Genomic DNA, 16,310 nt, shown 5'->3' with positions numbered 1-16,310 from the left:
CAAAGCTTCTTCATTTTGGAGCATGGACTAGAGTGACAACTGGAGGCTAGAAAACATCTGGTTCCTTGGCTATCCTTCTCTCTCTCTGCGATCTCTCCACATGGACTTAGGGTAGCTCAATTTCTTACATGGTTTCTGCAAGTGTTCAGACCAAGTATCTCAAGAGAAACTTGCAGCAGCTTCAGGGTATTTCCAAACCTAGCCTTAAACACTATAGTGTCACTTCTACAACATTGCTTCATCAAGGTAGTCACAAAGATTTATTCAGATCCAAGGAGAGGGAACAGACTTCTTGCTGGTGTCATATCATGTTCAAGCCAACATCCCCAGTGGATGCCTGAAACCTCCTGTAGTACTAAATCCTGTACATACTACTTTTTTCTTATATATACATACGTATGATAAAGTTTAATTTAGAAGTTAGGCACAGTAAGATATTAACAATAACTAATAATAAAATAGAACAATTATAACAATACACTGTGATAAAAATCATGGGCATTTTTCTCTTCCTCTCTTAAAATGCATCATTGTAGACATCCCTTTACTTGTAGTAAACGCTTGGTGTCACTTGTTTCAGGGGATTTCTTGCTGAAGTCTTCTTATTGGCTCATGCTTTCTGGCACAACACATCGCCATCAATCAAAAGACATTCTCTGTTTATGTCTTCCACCCACAAATTTAATACTTTTCCATCTTAACTAAGCAGTTACCATGCATTGTGGCCATAACTTTGGCAGTTTGAGGTGCTACAGGCAAAGTAGCAGAAATTCGGTTTTCCTTCTTCACAATATCATGGGTAGAAGGTTCATTCGTACTGTGGATAATAGCAAACTGAATATACAATTTTTTCCCCTTAAGAATTTTCACTTTTTCTCTTAAAGGAAGTATTTTACGGCCTCTCTTTGGCATATCCAAATTTCCACCCTCACTACTATTAAACTTTGGGGCCATTACTAAGTAAAACAAGGGTGACAGTTGATCTGGTAACCCAGAGGGCTCCTAAGTGACTAACTGGTGGGGATCATCTATAGCATGGAAATGCTGGTTAAAGGGATGAGTCATGTCCCAGTCAGGAAACAGTGGGATGCCATGAAATTTCATCCCAGTACTCAGAACACTGAACAATTTAAAATTTATGCATTATTTATTTCTGAAGTTTTCCATTTAATATTTTCAGACTGCAGTTGACCACGGATAACTGAAACCATGGAGAGTGAAAATGCTGATGAGAGGGAACTACTGTACTAGCAAAAAAACAAATAGAAAGTAACTGTAAAAATGATATCATTTCCAAGTGTTAAAAATGTCAACTACAATACCTAGGAATAAATCCAACAAAAAAGTATGTAAGAACTTCATGCAGAAAACTATAAAACATTATTGAGAGAAACAAACAAAAAAGCTAAATATTATAAATGAAGGGCTATATCATTTTCAAGGGTTATAAAACTTTCCTTGCAAGACATCCAATTACTATAGACATTATATTTCTATAGACACCCAATTACTATAGATATTCAATTACTAAAACATCCAATTACTATAAAGATAACAGTTTTTCTTAAATTGCTCCATAAATTCAATAAATAACAGTCTAAACACCACAGCCTTTTCTGTAGAATCTGACAAGCTAATTCTAAAATGTATATAGCAAGCCACTCTTGAAAAAGGAAAGAAGAGGGAGAAAAGGAAGAGGAGAAAGAAGAGGGACTTTCTCTACTTGACATACGACATCATGAAGCCAGTGTGACACATTATTAGGTCAGTGTGATATTATCACAAGGAACACAAATAGAAAAGTGGATAGGCAAATAGATCAATGTAATATAAGAGCCCAGGAACAAACCCATTGATTTATGCCAAAAATGCACTGCCAAAGAAGGAGGGGAAAAAATGGTCTCTTTAGTAAACAGAGTTGGGATAACTGGGTATCCATGTGGAAAGAAGGAAGAAGAAAGGGGAGGGATGAAGGGAGGGAAAAAGGAAAGTCTGCAGAAATACTTGCACATATGCATTGGGAGACACGTACAAGAATGTTTGTAGCAACATTACTCACAATATCCTAAATTAGAGACAACCCAAAAAGTCAACAGAAAAATGAGATATATTCATAAGAGTATTTTACAGCAACAAAAATGAATAAACCACAGCCTCATACAGAATAAATCTTAAAAACATAATATTGAAAGAGGTAAGCCAGACATAGAATACATATAATTTCATTTACAAAACATTCAAAATCAGATAAAACTTTGAGTGATGCATGAAAAAGTAATAAATTATAAAGAGAGGCAAGTCAGGATAGTGATTATCTGTATCAGGTTAACACTGGGAAGGGGTTGGGGGTAGAGCTTCTAGAGTGCTGGCTTTATTCTATTTCTTGACCTGGATGGTAGTTATGAGGTATTTGTTTTATAATAATTTGTGTAGTAGCTGTTCATGTATGTTTTATGTATTTCTCTCTATGCATGTCATTTTTACAAAAAAGTTTAAAAAAACAAAGCTAAGTTCCAGTTTGGTTAGTGTGTAATTAGACAAGTGTGCAAACAGGAAGTCCACTTGTCCAGTAAAGATATGGTAGAAGCTTGGACTAGGGTTGAAAGCAGTCAGATTTAGGAGATATTTTATAGGTAAAGATAACAGAACTTGATGTGAAGTTAAAAAAAAAAAGGACAAAGCAACAAAACACAGTAAGAATGTATGCAATAGAATTAGCTAAGTTTTTAAAACAAAATATAAATGTGAAGTGCTAGGTTGTGTGAGTGGATATTAGATGGAGGGCTTCTATCCAACTGATTAGGAGAGGTTTTTAAGTTAAAGATCCAAGATAAACAATTAGATTTTTGGCTTTCAAGAATATTGAAAAACCTTACAGCTACATAATGGATTTGTGCCAATGTTCCTTAAATTGTAGCACTTTAAGGAACCTTCTGCAGCGATTAATACACTAATTACCAGAGGTCACTGAGCTGTCATAACTGAAGTCTTCTTTTTAATCTCCTTAAATCAGTGAGGAAAACAGTTCAACTTTTAAATCAGGGAGAATGGAGAATGGTATTGGGAAGTAACTTTTCTGCTGGGCTCCGGTGTTCGAACATATATGTAAGCTATAGATAAACTGTACAAACGCAGTAAGAGGTCTAATTCCTCGGCAAACGGTCCCACCCACCCACCTACACTGACTGGAAAATCTATCATAATTGCTTTCCTTTAAATAATGCACTTGGGTTTCATGAAAAGCTACAGGACTCCTGCTTTTTAAAACCTTCCCAAGAGATGCTCGACCTCCAGCTCTGTCACCTCCCTGGACACACGTCCCGAGCTCCCGGCCTCCACTCGGGTGTCGGCCCTGTGCCCCGGCCCGGCAGGGGGGAGGGACGGCCGAGCCGAGTCGGAGAGGAGCGCGACGGTCCATTCCCCCTTAACCGCGGCCCCGCGCGGCGCCCTCCCTCGCGGGGGCTGAGGCTGGAGAGGAAGTGGGGAGGCTCCGCTCCGTCCGCACAGCGCGCCCTCATGCCCCCTCCCTTCTCCTCCGCGCGGAGCTCCGGCGCGCCCTCTCCGCAGCCCTTGCCCCAGGAAGGGAGAAGCCGGCGCGGGCGGGCGCGCGGAGAGAGACCGCGGCGAGCCGACGGCTTGCACCGGGAAGCCGCGACGCCAAGCCGCGCAACCCTAGCCAAGTCAGGCCCTAGGGCGGCCCGGGAGACCGCGGCGGCCGGAAACGCGGGTGCGTCACTTCCGAGCGCTGCAGTGGCGGCCGCTAGGAAAATGGCTGCGCCCTGTGGTTCCGAGCGGCCCGCCAACTCGCCGCTTAAAATCCCGAAGATGGAGGTGCTCTCCCCTGCCTCTCCTGGTGGCCTGAGCGACGGGAATCCTTCGCTGTCCGACCCGTCTACGCCTCGGGGCGCCTCGCCCCTCGGGCCGGGCAGTGCGGCGGGCTCGGGGACAACGGCGTCCGGGGGTCTCGGGCTGGGGTTGGGGGGCCGCAGTGCCGCCTCGTCTTGGGGAGCCCCCGCTGCCGCGTGTCGCGGCATGTCGTGGACGCCGGCCGAGACCAACGCACTCATCGCAGTGTGGGGCAACGAGCGGCTGGTGGAGGCGCGGTACCAGCAGCTGGAGGGAGCCGGCACGGTATTCGGCAGCAAGGCGCCCGGGCCGGCCATGTACGAGCGCGTGTCCCGGGCCCTGGCCGAGCTGGGCTACGAGCGGACGCCGTCCCAGTGCCGAGAGCGCATCAAGGTAACCGGCCGTCCGGCCCGGGGCAGCGAACCCGAGGCAAAGAGGAGGCGGGGAGCGGACCTCGGGGGCGGGGCCGGTCCGAGCTCGGGGCTCCCACCGGAGCCCTGTGGGCGACTTGCATCTCTTCACCTTTTTCTTCTCTCCCTGGGAAGGGGTTTTTCTCCAGATGGCCGCCAGCCCGTAGGTTTCCCGAGTTTGAAGTTGGGCGTGCCTGCCGCCGCCCCTCTTTCTTGCCAATGGAAGACGTTCCTGTGCTCTGAAGTTGGTTGTTTCTGGTTGTGCGCGGTGGGCGTCCCTGGGCCCGGGCGCTCTCAACCCCACCGCCGGGGTCTCGCTTTGTTCCAGGCAGAGGGGGGCCGGTGGACCCCCAGCTTAGGAATTTTCAAATGAGTGCAGAGGCAGAGCCGTACAAACAGCGCCTTCGGATGACTGGCCTTTGTGTCAGTCGCCTTGCTTCTAACTTGAGCTATGAAGGACGAGGAAGACTGGAGATGCTTTGGAGAATTGGAAAGGCTTGATTGGAGCCAGATAGTGCATTGTTATTGTGAAGTTAGGCTGGCAGAGAGTTGGTCTGGAATTTGGAGTGTCGATGCCTCCAGAGTTATTTTGGCTTGAGGTATCTTACTAAATTCCTTCATGAAAACCAGTTTTTCCCTGATTTAGTTATTGTGCCGGATGTGGTGACAAGTAAAGCTCTCAGTGTGCATCTGGCCATCCTTGTATACGTGGATGTTTAAATACAGAGGCTTAATTTGGGCTAGAAATTATACCACCAGCCGGGTTATCGTTTTGATGTTTTTACTGACTTTTAATCTAGGCGTTCAGATTTGTAGCATAAGCTGATGTGGAGTTGTTTTTTAGGTGAGCTAGTTCCCTCATCACTGTCTGCTGAAAGATTCTGGTAGGATTCTTTCTCCCATTTTTCACTGACCTACTTCTCGTTCATAGTCATAGTGTCTGTGAACTTCTTTTCTGAAAGGGATGACGCTTTTTCCGGAACTCCTGGGTAGTGGGGTGGGGATAAAAACCCAGTGAAGACAGTGATTACCACACTGAAGGAGGAGAGTGCTCCAAGATTTTGGCTCAAGAAGTGTTCGTCTGGGAACACTGTTCCTTCAGAAATTTAGTTCAGAAACTAAGACGTTTCAGACTTATTAACTGTTGTTCAAGGAATTTGACGCCCATTTCTCAATTACAAAATTAAATTGGTTTACTTGATAACATGTCTTATGACTCATCCACCCCCCCCCCCTCTTTTTTTAAACAGCAAACCCGAGAGATGTCATTCATAGTTTACAGACAGGATTTTGAACTGTGTGGGTCCACTTAGTTTTTATTTTTTAACTAGTTTTAATCTTTATTAATTTGAGAGAGAGAGAAACATCCCTGTATGTGCCCTGACCTGGGATCCAACTTGCATCCTCTGAGGTTCAGGAGGAAGCATCAAGCCACGCGGCGAAGGGTACCCGTATTTTTTTTATACGGTGTTTAGCATTCGCGGATTCAACCAACCCTGATCGAAAACGGTATTTTCGCTTTCCCAACCGTGCTTGATTGAATCCTCAGGTGCGAAAGGCCGGCTGTAGTTGAGGTTTTGGGGAGTCAAACGTTATGTTCCGGTTTTCCACTGTGTGGAGGTGAGGGGTGGAGTTGGTGCTCCTAATCTCTGCGTTATTCAGAGGTCAACTGTAGTAGCTAATAGTAACCACTGTTCACTAGATCTCATTCTTTCTTCCATTCAAGGTCATTAAGGTTCATGGAGGGGGGCGGGTTGTTTTTGCAATGTGCTGATTAGCTTCTATCTGTGACTTTTCTTGAGTTTAGAAGTGCACCTTAGGCATTTGTGACTGTTTTAGCTTGATTTTTGTCCATAGTAATTCCCCAATCAAAGGAAAAAAGTGCTTTGCTATCAAAACCTCATTGAATATAAATGTATCTATAAAATTGTTTCTCACATGACCAGGGAATCTCTAGTTGGGTCTCATCTTTGTCCAGTTATGAGAAATATAACCTAAAGCAAGGAAAGGAGATTGAGCTTCTCTGAAGAATATTTTTAAAAGCATCAAGTTTACCTGTCTCCAAAGAGATAAGACCAAATTGACCTCAAGATCTTAGTATATTTTGAGAATATGTTGAAAATAATGATGAGTTCTCTGATCCCCAGTAGCAATTGATAAGGCGGGCACGTATCTTTTTAAGGGCTGTGCTCCTTTAGTGTGATTTAAACCAAGGAACAGATTTCTTTGGTTAATAATGTTGATCTTTCCTGTCAGAATTATAAACTCTGTAAAGACAAGTTCTGGTCTCTTGTTCACTACTGTAGGTCCAGTGCCTAGCACATAGTAGGCTCTGGATCCATATTTATTCACCAAATAAAGTCTAGAAAATAAATTTTGGAAAGTATAAAAAATCTAGAGCAATGTTACTTAAACTTTAACCCAAAGACATAGACTTTGAAACCCAGTTTGAAAAATACTGCATTGGAAAAAAAGAAGAATGCTGCATTGAAAACTAAGCTCTGCCCCTCTAGGAGACGTAGTATGAATGCCATTTTAAGCATACAAGCAAATATGGTGAGTAAAATCATAGCTTTACATTGTTATGAGGTGGATGTCCCAAGTAATCCAGATTATATTTATGAAAATAAAAGTCTTAAAAAAATTCTCAGAGAATCTCAAACCCCTGAAAACAAACCTTTAGATTCCCAGATCCCAAAATGCCAATTAGAACAAGTAATTTAGAAATCTCTTTTGCTGAATTATTTTGATGAGAACTGCAAAAAGAAATTCAATAACTTTTTTTGCTTTACATTTTACAAAATAGAAACAAAGTAGATCAGTAAGATGGGCCATGGGGAATTCTTGTACAGACTAATATAATGTGCTCACTTAAAAAATGTGAATTCATGTTAGAGGCTCATGGAGAAGATACACTGTCTATCAGTTACATTTCTGGTCTAATGTGTGTTAAATATCTGTCAAACTTCAATTATGAAAACTCTAAATAATTTCTTCTAAGTTTGAAAGGAGGGAAGAGATATATAGTAACTTAAAGTTTTTTTTTCCAGGAAACTTTTCTTAATCATAGTTTCAGCATACTGATCTAGGAGCTTTCATCTCATCATATGAAGGCATCAGAAAGCTGAGTCCTATCCCAGCCTCTTCTCTGACTACCTTCCTGAATAACCTTAAAGCACATCATTTCTCTTCTCTGGACTGTGCCTCAGTGCTCTTATCTATACAATGGAAGTATTGAAATTGTAAATATTGAAGTTGAATTAATAGCTTTTGGATTTTGCTACCAAAGTACAATTTTTAAATATTACCCAAGTGATTATATTTCTAAGCACACAGAATTTTAACTTAAAGTCAAATAAACATGTGTATTGCTACAAAGAGTTTCATTTTGAAGTCTGATATGCCTGTTATTAATACTTGTTCAGTCATTTGGATAAAATGAGTATGTTTGAGACTGTGTTGCTGCCTAGACTATTGTTTGGCTCTGATGTTTTGTTACTTTTTGTTTGTTTGCCAGAAGAAAATTTGTCTGCTAACAATTCCTGCCTAATTTTGGAGCCAGGTAAACAAATAGGTGATTTTCTGTCTAATCACTACATGATTTTTATCCTTTTGTATAGGGGTTTTCTTCATATCTCTATTTATCAACTACTCGAGTGCTTGCTATGTATAAGGTTGTCCACTAGATGTTAGGGTGAATAAAAGAACTGTAATACGCAGTCTGAGAGCTTATAGTGCAGTTGAAGTCTGTATACATATATCAGAGAGTTAAATGCTCTTCAAGACAACAGAAGGGATGGTATACATCATACTAAAACAGATAATAAGTGTGATGACTTCAAAAGAGGGAGAGAGCACATCATAGTTCATATTGTAGTAGTTGAAAAATCTTTCTAGAATTGGAATTCATGAAAACAGTCACCTCAAGCCACATGCTGTATTCACACTTCTGTCAGTTAATCTGATGTAAACGCATTCTTAAATTCCATATTTTTGGGTTTTCTCCAAAAATTTGCCTCTTCAGAGTTGGCTTTATGTCTTTGAAACAGATGTGTTCTTTCAGCTCTGCCTGAAGATGAAATGCAAGGTGACTGCATGACCTAAAACATTGGTCTTTGCTGGATCAGTGCTGATGCTATCAGATGTATTTCAAAGTGGTAGGCGGTCTTCCCACCAGCATTATTTTTAGGGATATTGCTTAGATTTATTCATCAATAATTGTCATAATCTTTGGAACAAATTTTGTACTTTAGCAGACAAATCACAATATAGTATATTTGGTATTTATTTATTTATTTAAATTAATTGAGAGGAGGGGAGGCAGAAACAGTCAGGGCACATACAGGGACAGATTGATGTTCCTGTCTCTCTTTCCCTTCCTCTCTCTCAAATAATTTTAAAAAGAAAAGAAAAGAAAACGCCTTACTTGTGGTGGCCCAGTGGATAGAGCATCAACCTGGGATGCTGAGGACCCAGTTTTGAAATCCCAAGATCGCTGGCTTGCGGGCAGGCTCATCAGCTTGAGTGCTTGATGAGCGGGCAGGCTCATCAGCTTGAGGGTCACTGGCTTGAATGTGGGATCATAGACATGATCCCATGATCACTGGCTTAAGCCCAAAGGTCATTGGCTTGAAGCCCACGGTTGCTGGCTTGAGCAGAGTCCCTGGCTCGGCTGGAGCCCCCTCCCCCCCCCATCAAGGCATATATAAGAAGCAATCAGTGAACAACTAAAGTGACGCAACTATGAGTTGATATTACTCATCCGTCTCCCTGTCTGTCTCTCACTCACCCCCCTAACCCCGAAAAAAAGGCCCACCATTCTAGGGGGACCTCAGTTGGCTGGGGCAAACAGTGGCATACTCTTAGTTGTCTAGAACAGTGCTGTCTAATGGAGCTTTCTGTGGTGATATGAATGTTCAATATCTGCACTGTCCAACACCTGCTGTGTAGTAACCACTAGCCAAAGGTGGCTGTTTAACATTTGAAATGTAGTTAGTATGACTGAAACTGAATTTTTAGTTAATTTAAATTTAAATATTTATATGCGGCTAGTAGTTATTATATTAGCCAGAACAACTCTTTTGCTTATATATTCCCAAGAGTTTTGAAATCCATGTACTCTCTCGAACATTTTAAAACTGATATAGGAAATATTAAATCTAGTGTGAGATGAGTAAGATGAGGATTGGCTGTAAAATTTATTGAATAATAATATACTCTGAATCTGAAAAAAATTCACGCAAAGTTTTTATCTGTAGGTTCTATCAAATGTATCTTGAAAATGATGATCAGACAATATTCCACTTACATTTAAATGAAACAATATTAATAACCTATATTGCTTTGGTTGTTCTAAATTAAGAAACCAACCTTCACACCTAAAATGTACTGGGAATGACAGGAATCCCTAAGGTTTTAAGGTTCCTTGATGAGTCAATCAATAAAGTAAGCATTTGACTACCCCAGTTGAAGACCACTACTTTAGAACTAGGAGCATTTTTTCAATATCTTTCTTGACTGATTTGATTAGTGGGCTCTTGAATTCCACTGCACTTAGGAAATGGGAAAGGTGTGGAGCTTAACTCTTGGCAAAAATCTAAGCTCCTGGGGGAGGATTTGGAGATCTTGCTCATTCCCTTTTATCACTCAGTTGACAGATTAATCTCTGGGTTTCTATAAATACTAAGGACTTTGATTTATTATTATTATTATTATTATTAAACAATAAACATTTGAGTGCCTCCTGCATTAGGTCCTAGAAATATAGCAGTGTACCATTTAACTGTCATGGTGTCCACCTTCCAGTGGTGGAGTCACAGTATTTGTGAGCAGGTATTGTGTTGACAAGCTCATGGTGCTACAGGTATACACAGGAAGGGCATGGCTTCGGTTTTTTAGGAGGTAGATCCTGAAGGTGAAGTGAGACTGAATTGGGCAGAAGGGAGTAGAGACAGATGAGCAGTTGGGGTAAAAGCCGGGGACCAGTTCAACTTAAAATGGTGCAAACTATAGACACAGTAAGATATATTTTGTTCGAGAATCCAAAACTGGAAGCATCTATAAATAATGTAGTTGTTCTAAGTAATTTATAAATAATCAGCTGTTTAAAAAGATACCTTTACTAGAGACAGACTCACACACATAGAGAGCAGGCTGAAGCTAGCAGGGAGGGGGGGGGGTGCTGAGTGAGGGAGGTGGAGGGATAAAGCAAAAAAGGACCAAAATAAAAGCGCAAAATAAAACAGACACGGACAACAGTGGGATGATCTGCCAGGAAAGGGGAGGCAGAGGAGGGTATAGGGGCATAAATGGTGATGGATGAAGACTTGATTTGGGAGGTAAACGCACAATATGGTATAGGGAGATGTGTTGTGGAACTGGGCACCTGAAACCTGTATAATTATGTTAACTAGTGTTGCCCTAATAAATCCAATTTCTAAAAAGTCATGCCTTTCAATTGAAGAAAAATTTGCCATAGTATGCCATTTGGTGAAGGTATAACTTAGAAGCTACAGATGAATGGCTGGTGGTGTCGTAAAGAAACATGCAAAAGATTAGGGAAGATAGTTTTAGCTTAACAGTATAGAATACATACCAATTCCAGATAATTTATGTTTTGATGAATAACTTTTATAGTGTTTAATTGAAGTTATAGCAAATATCCATGATATATCTTATTCCTTTATATGCTGAAAGAAGAAGTAAAGCACCTTTTTGAGCATAAAATAAGAATATATTTTACTCTTTGGCCTAGCACTCAATATAATATATATGAGTAGCTGAAACAAATATCACAAAATAATAATGAACATAGCTCACACTTGTATAGAATTTACTGTGTGCACTCTTCTAAGTGCTTTACAAATATTAGCTTATTTAATGACACTATACTTAACTATGTGTGACACATTTTTGTATGTTCTGTTCTATTTGAGCATAGTAATCTAGCTTCTGAACCACTAGGCTATAGGTCCCCTTATACAGCATGTAAAAGCACCCAACACAGCTTGCACCTGGTAGGCCCTCTTTCTCCACCCCCCCCCCCCACACCCCCACCTCCTCCCCAGTACTTCTCAGCTCTGCCTCCCCTTTCACCCCAGTCCCTCTGGTACCTCTCACCTCCCCCCTACCCCAGCCACAGTCCCAGCTGTCTCCCGACGTCCCTCACCTAAGACTGGTGCAAAGAAAACCTGGGAAGATGGGGGTGGTCGCTCCCACTGGTACTGAGCAGCCGGTTTACTCCTCGGGGACCGGCAGCTCAGGGTCACGTTGGTCCCCACACGGGGCACACCCAGGAGATGGCAAGATGGAGGAGCTGGAGGAACTGGGGGAGGGGAGACAGGTTAACAGCTTACACCCAAGAGACCAACAGACATACACACACACCAGCTTCTACACACATACCCTGTGTCACTCCATTGACCCCTCCTCCAATGTTTACACTCAGCCATTTGGGAGCGAGACCTGCCTGACCTTTCATGGTGATGGTGGAGGTATTGGAAAGTGTGTGCTTCTCACTTACCCAGCACATCGAGTTCTAAAGTTTTGCTGCTGTGGCCCATGTTTACACCATGACGATCTTGCACATTCACAGAACAGCGGTAGGACCCGGAGTCTTTCTCCTGGAGGCTCTGCAGCCGCAGGGACACATTCTGGGAGGGCATGGAGTAGACCAGGGATACTCCAGGTAGGCTGGATGTGGCCTCATTGATGTATGCCAACACCTGGTGTGGGCGTAACACCTCCCCATTATTACGTGCCTGCACTGTGCCCACAGGTTCAGCCAGTCTTCCTCCCCCAAGCTGTCAAACCTCAAATGCCCTCACCTGCACCATCTCCTCTAACCTGCACCAGCTCCCCATTCACCGTCTCCCTAGCCACCCTCTTCACCGGAATGCTTCTTGAGCCCCTATATATTGTCTCTTCACCTCCCAGGGTGTTTAGAAAGGTGGTCACAGCCCACTAAAATTGATTTCCTAACCCACTAATGCAGTAGTTCTCAAACTTTTTGAATTCAGGGTGCATTTAAAATCCTACAAATAATTGTAGGAGCACTATATACAAATTTCTGAGAAATATGTTATAATAATTAAGTCAAATATTAAAGCAAAAAAATATAAAGTCCAAGTGTGCTTTTATGGTAAACGAAATAAATACGACAAAACTAAATTTTTTCTGACATTAAAAAACGTTTTTATGTTACATTTTTTGAGTTATAATTTTTAGAATTTATAAAAAGGGGTTAAAAAAACGACAAAAAAGTTATCTTTTTATATAGTTACATTCTTAGTAAGATTTAGTAAATTCGGTGGGTCCCGGTTTTTTCATTCTTGTGTTTATGAGAAACATGAGCCTGATGTGTCCTAGTGATTTCTTCAATGTTTGGGCATGTATTTGAAAGGCAAACTCTCATTTCCTTGTCAATATATTGAAGAATTCCTCTTTTTTTACTCTTTTAATTGTGTTGAGGGTAGAAAATAATAATTCACATAAATAGGATGTTGAAAATTATAGTAAAATGTTCAAAGCTTTTTTAGATATTGCCACACATTTTTCTTTTATAGAAATCCAAAAGGCTTCAAGAGACAATTTCTTATATTTAATCATCAATCCAAAACCCCCACAATACATATCATCTTAACTTTACACCAAACAAAGGATAGAAGAAACTTGCCTCCAGTCTTTCCGGGGAACATGAGGGGTAGTGTAAACAATTCAGCACCACAGCTTAACAGCCTTTTGCAACCTAAGGTGGGGGGTTGGGCAGACTGTCAGCTTACAGCCAATTCCCCAAACCTCTGTCCCCCAAAAATCTAAACTCCAAAAACCCTGTTGGTTTTTTTGGTCCCCAACAGGCACATATTTCTCTGGAATACCATAGGGCACCCTGGCACACACTTTGAGAACCACTGCACTAATGGGTCATAAGCATCAAATAAAAGAGGATTAGAAGATAATGAAATGAGATGAAATCTTAGTGACTCTGGGCCTTTTAGACTTAAGATATCAAAATCCTAGAAACATCATTAATTTGGAACCGGTCATGTCCCAAATATTCTGGTGAAATGAAATGTGTTATATTATAATATGTACTTCTAAACAGCTGGAGTCAGGGTTTGAGGGAGGAGGGTGCAAGGAGGTGCGAAGTTGTAAGAAATGAGATGGGACATAAACAGGAGGTCAGGTGATGTGCCGAGAAGTTTGGACTTTATCCTAATCATCAAAGAATTTTAAGCTGGAGAGTGAAGTGGTTAGTCATAGATTCTAGAACTGGCTATAATGTGGAAAATGAATTGGAAAAGGTAAGACTGGAAGCACAAAGACATGTAGGCTTCTTGCAATAAGTTAGACAAGCAGTCAAATAGAACAAACAGTGGCAATGTAAAGGAGAACTGATTTCAAATATATCATCACTGGATCTGAATATTCTAATTTATAGGATTTATTAGATCTTAACCTGTCACAAAACTCACTCTTTACTGCTGTACCAACTTACACAGGATTCTTTGTGGTATCATCAAAGGTTATCACAGTACTTCATAGCTTAAGTTTTTACAGTTGATCCTAGAACCCAACGAGATCCAACTAAAACCCCATTTTAGGTTAGGACAGTCCTATTACTTCGGGCATTTACTCTATACACAGTCTTTTGGATTCCAATTTATTACTCAGTCTTCAGAAGTGATCCTTTTGCCTTTTTTTTTTCTTTTTCTTTTTTAACATAACTGAGGATAAGCACTAACATTCAGATCTAAAATTTCAAAAGTTAATTGTCATAGGGCACTATGAAATATATGCTCATGTCTAGCTTAAGATAGAAGTCATCTCCCCCCTTCCTCTGCTCCTTTGGAAGGTTAAAATGTGTAATTGTTTAAAAGTGTTTTTAAAAATGAGAGGAAAAAACTTGAGTTTCAAACACAAAGACACTGGAAGAACATGCTGTATAAGACCATACAGAGCTTTGATTTTAAACAATTGATTGTTAGGTACTCTAAATTTATTTCTGTTGTGTAGTTCGTGCAATGTGTTCTGCTTGCTGTTTGCCAAAAACTTCATTCATTGTTCAAAATGAAGTCTTAGTGGATCTGGGCCTCTATGCACACGTTAAAATTATCTGGAGTTTGGAATCAGTGTGGGGTCTTTCCCCTACGGTTCTAAATAATCAAAGAATGTCTTCATATTGGGAAAAGGCACTTATTTAAGTCTTTATAATACTTACCTATTTGTAGTTGAGAGAGTCCTTGAGAGCCAGTGAAATTCTTTTTTCTTGGCACTAATCAAGTGAGTGTTATCTTGTCACTTAGTAGGATGTGTTGTCGTTCCTTAGGAAAATACAAACTGGTGTTTATTCTCAGACATTTTAGGAATAACAGCCATCATTTTATTTTTATAATGCATTTGTTTTTGCCTATAGTCATAAATTACATATTTTGAACTACCAAATAATACTTTATTCAGTATAAATTGATATAATACAATAGAAGTTTATTTATTTAGATGTTTTCTAGTTGCATTTTCTCAGCCTATGTAAGACTACTTTGTTATAATAGCTAGAATTTTTGAAGCTCACAATATTGTTTCTCTACTATTTTCACCTTCATTTATCCAAATAACTCAATTATGTTTGTAATTGATATTAATAAAACCAGAATAAAGTTTGTCTATCTCAAACTGCTTTTATTATTATTATTATCATCATCATAAAGTTGCAAATAGTTTTCTCTAAGTGGAAAGAGCTGGTTTATGATTTAGAGAGAAGAGTATGATAGTTCAAAAAGTACCTACCTCAATCTTATGTTTGATCTCTCAACTGCCACATACAATCGTAAAGAATTTATATTCATTTCATTTATTCATTTATTCATTTATCAAAATCTAGTGGGTCACTTCTGCATGCCAGGCATTGATTTAGGTGCAGGGAATACATCAGTGAACAAAACTGATGGGGGGCGGTGGGGACCCTGCCTTCAAAGAACTTGCATTCTGATAGAAAACAATATGATATTTAAAATACAGTATACAATTCCCAACAATTAACAGACTGAGAAAAACCCTTCAAATATTATATTCCTTGATATCAGCCTTATTGATTTTAGAAAGTTTGCGATTTCTACCTCTCATTATGCACAAGAAAGAAATACATTTGCCTCTGCTTATTAAGAGTATTTTACATGATTTTATTTATATTTTTATAGAGAGAGACGAAGGAGAAAGATGAAAATTATCAATTCATAGTTGGTTCGCTTTAGTTGTTCATTGATTGCTTTTCATACATACATGCCTTGGTGGCGTGGAGGAGGAGGATCAAGCCAAGCCAGTGACCCCTTGCTCAAGCCAGGAACCTCTGGGATTTGAACTGAGGCCCTCAGTGTCCTAGGCTGACACTCAATCCACTGCACTGCCACTGGTCAGGCCACATGTTTTATATTTTGCCTTTCTATTATGATATGTCCACTTGTCCCTGAAGTTTGCCCCACCAAGCAGCCAAGTACAGCATTGTTAGTATCCATTCACTTGTTAGGTAATGAGCCACCCTGTGCTGGGTTCCTAGGTTCAGTCTTCAGCAAAACCGGGTAATATTCCTTCTCTCTCCTGCAATTTAGGAAACATGGTTAATAGTTGGACTTTGATAGGTCAGAGTTGTGCCAATTTTAGAACATTTAGTATAAAGTAATATTTTTCTTATATAAGTAATATAAATCACATTTAAAAATTAAGAGGAGCCTGACCAGGCGGTGGCGCAGTGGATGGAGCGTCGGACTGGGACGTGGAGGACCCAGGTTCGAGGCCCCAAGGTTGCCAGCTTGAGCGCAGGTTTGTCGGGTTTGGGCAAGGCTCACCAACTTGAGCCCAGTGTTGCTGGCTCAAGCAAGGGGTCACTCAGTCTGCTGTAGCCCCCTAGTCAGGGCACATGTGGGGAATCAATCAATGAACAACTAAGGAACCACAACGAGGAGCTGATGTTTCTTGTCTCTCTCCCTTCCTGTCTGTCTGTCCCTATCTGTCCCACTCTCGGACTCTCTCTGCCTCTGCCACTGAAAAAAAGAAAAAAAA

General features: G+C 40.8%; 2 protein-coding genes across 14 annotated transcripts in view; one reads left to right on the top strand and one right to left on the bottom strand.

Moving 5' to 3' along the window:
- Window positions 1-3,276: 3,276 nt before the first annotated feature.
- Window positions 3,277-16,310, top strand: part of MSANTD2 (Myb/SANT DNA binding domain containing 2) — a 33,551-nt gene continuing 20,517 nt past the window's right edge. For 3 of the 13 annotated variants that reach the window (XR_010748970.1, XM_066365116.1, XM_066365115.1), the window contains exons 1-2: window positions 3,277-4,239; window positions 7,774-7,818. Coding sequence is in view for 8 of the 13 variants with exons in the window: in XM_066365116.1 (XP_066221213.1) it covers window positions 3,280-4,239; window positions 7,774-7,806 (993 nt within the window). In the remaining 5 variants the exon portion in view is untranslated. The other 10 variants (XM_066365112.1, XM_066365113.1, XM_066365114.1 and 7 more) reach the window with 9 other exon arrangements.
- Window positions 10,610-12,004, bottom strand: LOC136393815 (endothelial cell-selective adhesion molecule-like). Its single transcript, XM_066366468.1, has 3 exons — window positions 11,779-12,004; window positions 11,425-11,580; window positions 10,610-10,945 (listed from the first exon to the last, which is right to left on the bottom strand). The coding sequence occupies exons 1-3, from the start codon at window positions 11,918-11,920 to the stop codon at window positions 10,896-10,898; spliced, it is 348 nt and encodes a 115-aa protein (XP_066222565.1). The 5' UTR covers window positions 11,921-12,004; the 3' UTR covers window positions 10,610-10,895.

This window comes from Saccopteryx leptura, chromosome 2, assembly GCF_036850995.1.
Source record: "Saccopteryx leptura isolate mSacLep1 chromosome 2, mSacLep1_pri_phased_curated, whole genome shotgun sequence".
In the NCBI taxonomy this organism is placed as follows: domain Eukaryota; kingdom Metazoa; phylum Chordata; class Mammalia; order Chiroptera; family Emballonuridae; genus Saccopteryx; species Saccopteryx leptura.
The sequence above is the reverse complement of the archived record's forward strand: the minus strand, read 5'-3'. Positions and strand labels throughout refer to the sequence as shown.

Bases quoted from the DNA above. Each gene is read 5' to 3' on its own strand.
- LOC136393815 (XM_066366468.1), bottom strand. From the start codon at position 11,920: ATGCCCTCCCAGAATGTGTCCCTGCGGCTGCAGAGCCTCCAGGAGAAA. The intron at 11,581-11,778 runs GTAAGTGAGAAG...CCCCTCCCCCAG, and splicing joins TTTAGAACTCGATGTGCTGG to TTCCTCCAGCTCCTCCATCT. The intron at 10,946-11,424 runs GTGAGGGACGTC...TTCTTCTTTCAG, and splicing joins TTTCTTTGCACCAGTCTTAG to CATATAAAGGAATAAGATAT.